Here is a 10,971-nt window from a genome sequence, read left to right as displayed (position 1 = left end):
ACTGGCCGAAACGACTTATGAAAGGTTGCACTGATGTCAAAATGAAGTTTTAGAAGTGATCATATCAGAACTATCAGAGTTAAACTTAGCTGCTCATCTAAAATATAGTCAAATAAAAGGTATACAGGCTGCAAATACAGATATTCTTTTTAGTGAGCTGGCTGACGATGCAACAATATTTTTAAAGGATTCCTCTGAAGTATCTCTGGCTTTGAATATTATTCACAGGTCTTCTAATGCCTGTTAAGGACATTAGGTGTCTTCAGTTTGGAAAATTCCAGTTAAAAATACTAATAGTGTGTCATTGAGAGCAAGCACGAGGAAACAGCAGAAAGGAAACACTCCATTTAAACCTCTGCTGTCTGTGACAAAGTACTCTTTTGGGAGCACATGAGACAATTGTTAAAACCCTTCTCAAATTTTGTGTGCAACTGAGTGTAAATGACTTGCAATGGACAGAATAGAATAGAAATATTTACTATTATCTGACAGCAAAGTGTCAGGCAATTGAAGCATAGAGATTTTGCACAACAATTACAATATAAAAACATAATAATTAAGAATACCATACAGTGTACTAAAGACAAATTTAAAATATAAAGTACTGTGCCTTTATTAAAAATAGCATTGTCTGACCCAAAGATATGTGCAACTGAGTAATTTTTAAAAATATGCATGTGTATTCTGCATTTAAAAAATAAACGATTTACAAGAAAAAAACAGTAGTAAATGTGCAAATAACAGCAGGAATGTTATTTAAAAAGAGAAAAAGTGCAAATAGCAGTAGAGATGTAAACCCCGCAATAAGTCAAGTTTTGACACTCCACAGTCTTGATACATGTGGCAGTTTAGTCAAGGTCCAAATTAAAGAGCAATTTGTCACCAAACTTTACAGGCTGTTCTCTCTTGTTGCAAAATAATAGAACATGACGCTGCCTTCACAGTGTTGATAATGTTCTTAGACTTCCATTTGCAAACTGTCTGGTGTTTCATGTTGCTTTTGGAGAAATGGCTTCTTCTCTGAGTGGCCTCTTTTTTCCATTTTTGGCTAAAACTGCAAATAGAAGTGCCAGATGAGCACTATTCAAGGGGTGGTATTACAGGTGCTGGTCATAAAATTAGAATATTGTGATAAAGTTCATTATTTTTCATAATGTCATGATAAAAATTAAATTGTCATATATTTTAGATTCTTTGCACACCAACTGAAATATTTCAGGTCTTTTATTGTTTTAATTTTGATGATTTTGGCAAACAGCTCTTGAAAACCCAAAATCCCTGTCTCAAAAAATTAGAATATTATGAAAAGGTTCTCTGAACGAGCAATAAAAATAATCATCTGAATCAACAAAGTAACTCTAAACACCTGAAAAAGATTCCTGAGGCCTTTAAAAACTCCCAGCCTGGTTCATTACTCAAAACCGCAATCATGGGTCAGACTGCTGACCTGACTGCTGTCCAGAAGGCCATCACTGACATCCTCAAGCAAGAGGGTGAGAAACGGAAAGAAATTTCTGAACGAATCGGCTGTTTGCAGAGTGTTATATCAAGGCACCTCAGTGGGAAGTTAGTAGGAAGGAAAAAGTGTGGCAGAAAACGCTGCACAACGAGAAGAGGTGACCGGACCCTGAGGAAGATTGTGGAGAAGGGCCGATTCCAGACCAAATTAAATTTTCATCTCCATAAAACTTTTCAGCAGATGGAAGCATGAAGTGCTCCAAAATCTTCTGATAGCTGCTGCATTGATCCTGCCCTTGATAAAACCCAGTGGACCAACACCAGCAGCTGACATGGCACCCAGACCATCACTGACTGTGGGTACTTGACACTGGACTTCTGGCATTTTGGCATTTCCTTCTCCCCAGTCTTCCTCCAGAGTCTGGCACTTTGATTTCCGAATGACATGCAAAGTTTGCTTTCATCCGAAAAAAGTACTTTGGACCACTGAACAACACTGGTCCAAAGTGCTGCTTCTCTGTACCCCAGGTCAGGCGCTTCTGCCGCTGTTTCTGGTTCAAAAGTGGCTTGACCTTTGACCTGGGGAATGCAGCACCTGTAGCCCATTTCCTGCACACGCCTGTGCACAGTGGCTCTGGATGTTTCTACTCCAGACTCAGTCCACTGCTTCCCCCAAGGTCTGGAATCGGCCCTTCTCCACAATCTTCCTCAGGGTCCGGTCACCTCTTCTCGTTGTGCAGCGTTTTCTGCCACACTTTTTCCTTCCCACTGACTTCCCACTGAGGTGCCTTGATATAACACTCTGCAAACAGCCGATTCGTTCAGAAATTTCTTTCCGTTTCTCACCCTCTTGCTTGAGGATGTCAGTGATGGCCTTCTGGACAGCAGTCAGGTCAGCAGTCTGACCCATGATTGCGGTTTTGAGTAATGAACCAGGCTGGGAGTTTTTAAAGGCCTCAGGAATCTTTTTCAGGTGTTTAGAGTTACTTTGTTGATTCAGATGATTATTTTTATTGCTCGTTCAGAGAACCTTTTCATAATATTCTAATTTTTTGAGACAGGGATTTTGGGTTTTCAAGAGCTGTTTGCCAAAATCATCAAAATTAAAACAATAAAAGACCTGAAATATTTCAGTTGGTGTGCAATGAATCTAAAATATATGACAATTGAATTTTTATCATGACATTATGGAAAATAATGAACTTTATCACAATATTCTAATTTTATGACCAGCACCTGTATATATATATATATATATATATACTTCATATATATATATATATACTTCATATATATATATATATATATATATATTTTTTTTTATTTATTTATTTTTTTATTTTAGCTTTTTGTCATCTTATAATGTTATTCCCTCATCAAAAATATATCTGGAGTGTTGCTTCGATTCTTTCATGCATTTTTGAGAAATCTTCTAATCACCAGTGGCAACTATTAAAGGTTGGTCTCACAGTGAGCCTCCTTTTCCACACAACTCCTCCTGGGAGCTGCAGCTTCTGCCTCACAGAGCTCCTCCAGACTAGCCATCGGCAATTAGCAAACACATGGTGAAACTGTGCATTTGCTGAACTCATCATACAAACCACTTCTCAGTGAAACCCTGTAAGAACAGTTGTTAAATGCGTAATAGACACACGTTGTGATGATGCGCTGAAGGCAGAGTGTCAGAATGAGCAGGAGTTTATTAAAGAGGCAGAGCCCCAATTTCAAAGCGTTAAATTATAAATTAAAAATTCCTTTAAGTTATGTTTGATATGTGGCATGTTTAGAACAACTGGGAAATACATCGTTTTTTTAATGTAAGCAGTTAGGGCTTCTTATTATCTTAAAATTAATAGGTGTAATCAAAAACAATCACTTTGAACGTTAGTTAAGAAAAAAGAATATATGTACAGACACACAAAGGAAAATCAGTCAGATATAAAGTGCTGCCTTCTCCCAGCGCTGGAGAGAGAAATGTCCTGATTGCCAGTTTGAAAGAAAATCGTGTTGTCTGCGTGTCACCGAGGCTCATTAATGAAACTTCTAGCTTGTGCTCCACGCTGCAGCTGCTCTGTGTGAGCATGTTCTGGACTCAATGACTGACTGACGCTGACTCTGCGTTGGCAGGCGACGGCAACGGTGAGCTCTCTCTGTCTGAGCTGAAATGAAGTGCTAAATGGTACAAGTGAAGGAGTTCCTTAAGCGTGACTAGCAGAAGGCAAGGCGACCCCCACACAGACAACACCGGGAGAAGCCCCGGGTGCAGCTCTGAGGCGGCTCAGCAGACAGACAGCCATGGCTAACATCGCGGTCCAAAGGATCAAGAGAGAGTTCAAAGAAGTTCTCAAAAGCGAGGAGGTTTGTTTACATCGCCGACTGCTTTCACTTCCTCACAGCTCCTTCTTTGCTTTTTATTTCGACTCCGTTGACATGTGAAGTGACTGTACGGTGCTTGTGGAGGACGGGAATCACCCGACGAGGTGTTGGTTCTGTGTTGCGTCAGGTCAGGCCCGAACATCAGAACTTAAGCTAGCGTTAGCTTCAAAAAATGCCAGGCGCGTGTCAGGTGGGTGTGTTCAGGAAACACCGGGGATTCACCGAACGACGGGCCTGCTGTTATCAGCTGTGCCCGTAAACATTGCTCAAAATTAATTAAAGCGGTTTTATACCAACTGTAACCTGTGTCCAATTGATTACCACGACTCGACAAATAAACCGGTGTCATCTCAGTTTAGCTGCTTTGAGCTACTTGAAGGCAGCGATGTTTTGATGCCCCATCTACAGTTAGCATTAGCATCTCATGTTGTGCTTTCAGCCCCTTACCAGCTTTGTCATCAGCTGGTTGTGGTCACTGTGGGAGGCTTATGGGGTGAATGTTGTGTATTTCCCTTCCAGCAAAGTTTTTGTTTCCTCTGTTTTAACTTTAAGTTGCTTTGTTCCACAAGCAAACGATAGGTTTAACCAAGACATCCTTTAGAAGTAGGAAGCTTACTTTAAAATTTTCTAAAAATCACCTGAGTCAGGTTTGTCAGAGGCCTCACTTTTTGGACTTAGTGTTTGTGTCAAAATATCTGTTATTTCCCGTAAAACATTCTCTCTCTGTTATCTCTCCTAATATCTAGACGAGTAAAAACCAGATCAAAGTTGATCTGGTAGACGAGAACTTCACAGAACTGAGAGGTGAAATAGCAGGACCACCAGATACACCTTATGAAGGTACACACCTGAAAAACAGATTTTTTTTTTCTGTAAAGAAAACACACTTGGCTCAAGATATCCTGATTGAAAATGGTGTTTCTCTTGTTTATTTTCTCTTTTAAGGTGGCAGATATCAGCTTGAAATAAAAATCCCAGAAACCTATCCATTTAACCCCCCAAAGGTGAGTAGCTGAATGTTCTGATTTGAACAAACTGTAAGGCCTTTACTGCCTGTTGAGTTGACTTTTAAATATCGTAAGGGAAAAGCTGAACAATTTGTCTTTTAGGGATTTAAGATCCAAGAGTTTTTTTTTTTCTTGCTTCATGTTGGCTATCCTGTTCAACAAGTTTTAAATTTTAAATACTTGCTGGGTATCACCAGCAAGTATTTAAATACCTTTCATAGCTATTCTAGCAAGGTATGGACTGTCACGATTCTAATAGTTTGAGTATCTTGAATACAAGTGCTGCTGTATCATAACATAAACTCAGCATTTCAAAACAAAATCTGTAAAATCGTCTAGAGCAGAATATTATTCCTCTCAGTTGCTCTGCTCTTTAAAATCTAGCCGGTTAATTAGTCAGACTGCCTGCTTGGTTTAACGTCAACGCTGCTTGTGACTTGTCAGCTGTAGTATTGCCTTCGTAGGGGTGGTTGGTGCTGTAATCCTGTTTGATGATGAAATAAAAGTAGAAAAAAAAATTTAAGTTAAATAGAGTGGTAGTCCTGTTTCAGGGTTAGCTAGTGCTCAGCTACAGATGGGGTCAGTGTTGCCATCCTTTCTGTGTCGCACAGCAGGAGAGATTTCTGGTCGCTCCGGCACTTTCTCTGTCATCTCATTTAAACGACCTAAAACTACAGGAACGTCACGATGGAAGAACTTTGTAGTGTTGAAACTGTAACTGGCATACATTGGTATTATTATCAATCTTTGTTTATGACAAAGTTTAATCAGTTATTGACAACTTTGTCTTATTTTGGGGCAAAAAGTCCTTCAGGATGGCTAAAGCTATGACAAATGATTTACATTTTTAACAGTTAAAAAGGAGAAAAACAGTCATAGATATTTATTCTAAGTGTGTTGCTGTTATGGTCCTCGCCTTTGGAATTGATGTTAAAATAAAACATAAGGTCTGCCTTATTAATAGAAAGGCATGTAGTTTCCTAAATTTCATGATATAGTTTCTTTTTTTGTGTCTGTTCTCATCATCTACCGTATTTTCCGCACTATAAGACGCACCTAAAAACCTTCAATTTCCTCAAAAGCCGACAGTGCGCCTTATAATCCGGTGCGCCTTATATATTGACCAATATTGAGCCACAACAGGTCCAGCAACGGACCTTACCACAGGGGCCGCGTTTCATTGGCTAATGCCCATTTTAGGTCACAGTGCAGCTACCACGTGCGTGACTGTCTCACAAACACAAGCTACAGTAGTAAACATATGCTAATGTACATTCAAAACCATGAATGCCGACTTACCCAGCCTTGCAAGAACAATAGGCATCAGTGATCTTGTCCACAGCTATATTTATGCTGAGGGTGTGAGGATCTGCTGTTTTCCTCATCTATCGGTAGCTTTCAGCTGTGACGCGCACAATGTTGGAGGCATCCAGTGGCTCAAACACCTTGATGTCGTCCAAAAAAGATGACATGAACTTGTTGGTTCCCCTGTCCATTGTCGTGGCTGATATGTTGTGAAAATCCGGCAGAAATGCTACGCTAATTAACTCAGATCGAAATGAAAGACGTCATGTTTACACAGACATGCAGTAGGCTGCTTACGTAGTTGGTCCACTACGGTAAGCAGCCGCCAACTTCTTTTTCCCCCGTAGAAGAAGAAGTGCGCGGTGCATGCTGGGATAGTTGTCAGAACACTGGTTTGTTAATAAAGTTTGATAATACATTTAAAGCCAGGGGGGAGGGGCAGGGGAAGAGAGACAGAGACTGCAGCAGCAGCGTGTCGGTTGGTCTGTGTTACCCAGAAAGCAGTTGGGCATAATATCGCAACACCAACACCGTGAGTGAAACAACGGCTGGGCCAGCCTACTATATAAAGTACTCGGGGACCATTTCTTTATTAATGTGGATGTGTAATAATAGAGTATGAAGCGTCTATTCTATGCGCCTTATAATGCGGTGCGCCTAATGTATGAAAAAAGTCCTAAAATAGGCCATTCATTGAAGGTGCGCCTTATAATCCGGTGCGCCTTATAGTGCGGAAAATACGGTACTTTTGTAGCCTAGTTTAGTTAATGTGTCTGGCCAAATCTGCTTTTGAGATGAAGTTGTTGGATGTGTGGCTCTGATTACTTTGAAATCGAGAGAAAGCATAGGAAGTAAAAGCAACAATTTTAATTTTAAAAAGCTTTTAATTACTCTTCTGTTGTGATCTTGGGCTGGACAAAGTAATTCGTACGGACGCAGATGTCTTCTGCACGACCCGTTGCCGTGAGAGACGGGTTGTGTTGATACACAGCACATCTCGGATGTTTGTAGATTTCCATGTTTCTTTGCTTGATAGAGAAAATTTGAATAAGACGAAGCTTATCTCAATTTTTTTTTATATATTTATACAGCTATTAAGAAAGCTATATGAATCAAAAATAATATTGTCTTATTTTACAACTTATTCAAAAAATGAAACTAGATACACTGTCACCATTTATATTGACTCATCCGTCTTCCTTGACCCGCCGTTTTTCAGGTGCGCTTCATCACAAAGATCTGGCATCCTAACATCAGCTCAGTGACCGGAGCAATATGCCTGGACATTTTAAAAGACCAGTGGTGAGCGCTTGGAGCTAAACGCTGTGATCTGTGACGTTCAGAAATCAACTCGCGCTCACGTGTTGAGTCTGTCTCACTCAGGGCAGCTGCTATGACCCTGCGGACCGTGCTGCTGTCCCTACAGGCTCTTCTTGCTGCAGCAGAACCAGATGATCCACAAGATGCAGTCGTTGCAAACCAGGTGAGAATTACTTTCTATTTTCTTTGTCTTTTGGCAAAAGTCAAGCTGCTCTTTAGTTTAGCTTTATTTACTTTGAGTACAACTTTTTACAAAACTGAAAAGCTGGATCTTTTTTTTTTTAAATTGATTTCTGAATTTTCTGTCTTGAATCCTTAGTACAAGCAGAACCCAGAAATGTTCAAACAGACAGCAAGGCTGTGGTCACACGTCTACGCCGGCGCTCCGGTCTCCAGTCCGGACTACACGCGAAAAATAGACAAACTCTGTGCCATGGGCTTCGATAAGGTTAGAGACGCCTCTCTGGTTCTGAGCACCGCGTTTGAACATATCCTCACATGACACGATTTTAGGCAAAAGCAAATTTGTTTTTGAAAAATCCTGATCTTTTAGTACATGCATTACTGTAACTTACATGCAGTTTACAGGCATACCTTGTTTTGTTGGGTCTTAAAAAAATTGGTGTATTAGCTAAAGTGAATTAACTAGTGCTGAAACAAGGAGCAAGAAACTTTTGTCAATTGAAAACAATATGCATAAAAGTATTACAGTAGTTAAATTTTATATCTGGAGCACACAGACTTGCATCTTCACCTTTGCGCTCTCTCTCTCATATTTTCAGAATGCAGTAATAGCGGCCTTGTCTTCAAAATCCTGGGACGTGGAAACGGCGACAGAACTTCTCCTCAGCAACTAGGACCCATCCAGGTGTGAGGATCCACAAAATAATAACAGAAATAAAAACTCCTGTCATCAGAGCACCTCAGCTCCTCCGGGCGCCATGCCAACGTCACATTTTGCTAAGCAGACACAAACCCCATCACATTCAGCACAGCACATTAGAGGTTTGCTACAAACACCAGTAGCACCACAGTTGCCACTATGTTCACCGCTCTGTTGCCTGTCCATCACACCAAGGATTTCCCTTTTATTTCCTCTTAAATGTGTTTATAAGCCCCAACAAACTCAGCCCCTCATTTTGTTTCCATTTCTCCCCCAAAAGAAACATTTACTTTGCCCGTTGTCAACGTTTGCACTGTTATTTTGCTCAAACAGTTGTCTGTCGAATTTCTGCAGGGTAAAACACGAAGGGAGCCACACGCTGTTTTCTACCTAACCACGTTTATTTAGTAGGGAGTTGGACTTTGCATCATATTCTCTCCTACAGACTCTCAATGCTGTAAAAGCTGGATATAAAATACTTGACTTGGATAGTGCTGAGCATTGGGCGGTGTGCCGGGTTTTTCCTGACCCGTTTGATGTTCCGACCCGCTGCAGGAGTTTGGTCGACGCATTTTGTACATTCAACCAGGAAAAGCCCAGCACATCCATATCCTCCACCATTTGCACACATGCACAAGAAACAAGAGTTAGCTGTAAATAATGTGTGTAAATTTAAATCTATATTGGGGATATTCTTTTTTTTTTTTCTTTTTTCTTACATTGTAAAACTAGTTATTCTAAATACGAACTATGCCTACTTTCCAGTTGAACTTTTCATGCATTTATAATCCATGAGAAGTCCCACAAAATGTCTTTTTTTTTTCTTAAGAGGTTGTACCCTCCAAAATCCCGATCTGTGCAAGTCATAACACGCCAGCTCCTCTGCTATGCCACAATCAAACATTTTCTAGTGTCTTTTATTCTTGCATGTTTTTTTTTGCCTTTAACTACAGTTGGCCAAATTGTTTAGTGGGAGTTTGTTCATTTGAACATTTCCTCTAAAAAAAAAAAAAAAAAAAAAAGTCACAAAAACCACAAAGTACAGCCAATTTGAGCTTTTTTGTTCCTGCTCTTTGAACCGTTTTTTTTTGTTTTTCCCAGAGCAGGCGAGCAACCGTTGGGTATGTTGAGGTTGATTTAGGTTTGTAAAGCTGCAGTGATCGCCTTTTGCAACCAGGTTAAAAATGTATTGTATAGTTGATTTTTGAGGGGATGTTATTTTATTTCTGAGCCACTCAACCCTAATGGTGACCACATGTACACTGCCTTGCAACAACAACAAAAAGTATTTATCAAATTTGTCATTTAAAACAACAAATTTCAATGTGTTTTATTTAACAAACAAGTAGAGCACGACTGAAGTGGAAGAAAAACTTGTTTTAATCAGAAGTTTGGGTTTTGCATTCTGTTCAGTCGCAGTCAGTACTTTGGAGAACCAAAACTTACAGCTACAGCAGTGAGAAGGAAGGAGACGGAGAAATTGCACAGTAGTAGCTCTCGGATACTTGAGCAACCCGGCTGTAGCATTTACTCCCTCCTTTACGCTTTGCAGAAGTCTTGCTTGTAGAGTCTGAAAGTAATTTGAAGTTTTTCCACCGATTTTAATTTAATTTAGATCTGGACTGTGTGTTTAGGTCTGTCGTCCTTTTCAGTCAAGTCTTTCACAGGGCTGTCCTGCACTGAGCTCCATCCATCTTCTAGTCTAAAGAATCAGCCCCATATTTTACAGTTTTCCTCCGGGTGAGGCGCAGTGTTGGCATATCTGCTGTTTTCTCTGTAGGGTTTAACTACAGCAACTTAATAGTTGTCCTATGAATAAATTCTTCCACTTGAGGTGCAGCTCCTCCAGAGATGTGCCTCTAGGCAGGTGCTTAAAAGTATGGAATAGCTTGTAAGATTTTTGTCTGCACAAAGATTAAAAACAATTGTTTCCCTTCCATTTCAGGAGTGTTTGAAATCTGAAAAATATTAAAAGTGGTGTGAACGCTTTAGCAGAGCTAAATATGTTATGTCCCAAACGCGCTATACTGTACAACAACAAAACAATTCCTTTTATTTTATAAATGTGGAACTCTTTGTTCTTTTTAGGGACACCGAAAAGTGTTTGGGTTTTTATCAGGGCCACTTATTTACAGGTTTCTTTTCCAGAGGAGCAGCGAATTAAAATTTGAGTTATTGTGCAAAACTCTCTGCTGCTGACGGTGAGACAAGTTCAGAGGCAGGCAGAAGGTACAGTGTGCTTTACCTGTAAATAGACGGACTTGTGAAGTGCACCAGAGTCTGCTGGATCTACGTTTTTGTCAGAAAGGGGCAGAGACGAGACAAGCGGCCGCCTCCTACATCCACCGCGTCTTCCTGCTGTTCTCACCATGTACAATGTTGCACGACGACGAAGCGTTAAAAAGAAGGGGGGCTGTTGCATCTCAGTTTCTCCATTTAAATAGACTTGTTTTTTTTTTTTTATTGGAAGCAAGCATTAGCAGTATAAAAAAAAGCATGGTTATTTATTGTGACAGTGTCATGTTTTTATTGATTAAAAAAAGAAAAGTGGGGGAAAAAAAAGAAAATGTTTGCCTGTGTTTTTGAAATTGCACCTCGAAAACAGGGATCCAAGACAAACTC

At 40.1% G+C, this 10,971-nt stretch overlaps 1 protein-coding gene across 1 annotated transcript; it reads left to right on the top strand.

Annotated features, from left to right (window-relative positions):
- The first annotated feature begins 3,432 nt into the window (after nt 1–3,432).
- Nucleotides 3,433–10,916, top strand: ube2kb (ubiquitin-conjugating enzyme E2Kb (UBC1 homolog, yeast)). The gene is made up of 7 exons (XM_014980862.2): nt 3,433–3,816; nt 4,581–4,674; nt 4,780–4,838; nt 7,366–7,448; nt 7,530–7,629; nt 7,786–7,914; nt 8,249–10,916. The coding sequence occupies exons 1-7, from the start codon at nt 3,754–3,756 to the stop codon at nt 8,321–8,323; spliced, it is 603 nt and encodes a 200-aa protein (XP_014836348.1). The 5' UTR covers nt 3,433–3,753; the 3' UTR covers nt 8,324–10,916.
- The last annotated feature ends 55 nt before the right edge of the window (nt 10,917–10,971 follow it).

This window comes from Poecilia mexicana, unplaced genomic scaffold (assembly GCF_051168715.1).
Source record: "Poecilia mexicana isolate PSO_F unplaced genomic scaffold, ASM5116871v1 scaffold_1, whole genome shotgun sequence".
Lineage (NCBI taxonomy): Eukaryota > Metazoa > Chordata > Actinopteri > Cyprinodontiformes > Poeciliidae > Poecilia > Poecilia mexicana.
The sequence above is the reverse complement of the archived record's forward strand: the minus strand, read 5'-3'. Positions and strand labels throughout refer to the sequence as shown.

Bases quoted from the DNA above. Each gene is read 5' to 3' on its own strand.
- ube2kb (XM_014980862.2), top strand. From the start codon at position 3,754: ATGGCTAACATCGCGGTCCAAAGGATCAAGAGAGAGTTCAAAGAAGTT. The intron at 3,817-4,580 runs GTTTGTTTACAT...CCTAATATCTAG, and splicing joins AAGTTCTCAAAAGCGAGGAG to ACGAGTAAAAACCAGATCAA. The intron at 4,839-7,365 runs GTGAGTAGCTGA...GCCGTTTTTCAG, and splicing joins ATCCATTTAACCCCCCAAAG to GTGCGCTTCATCACAAAGAT.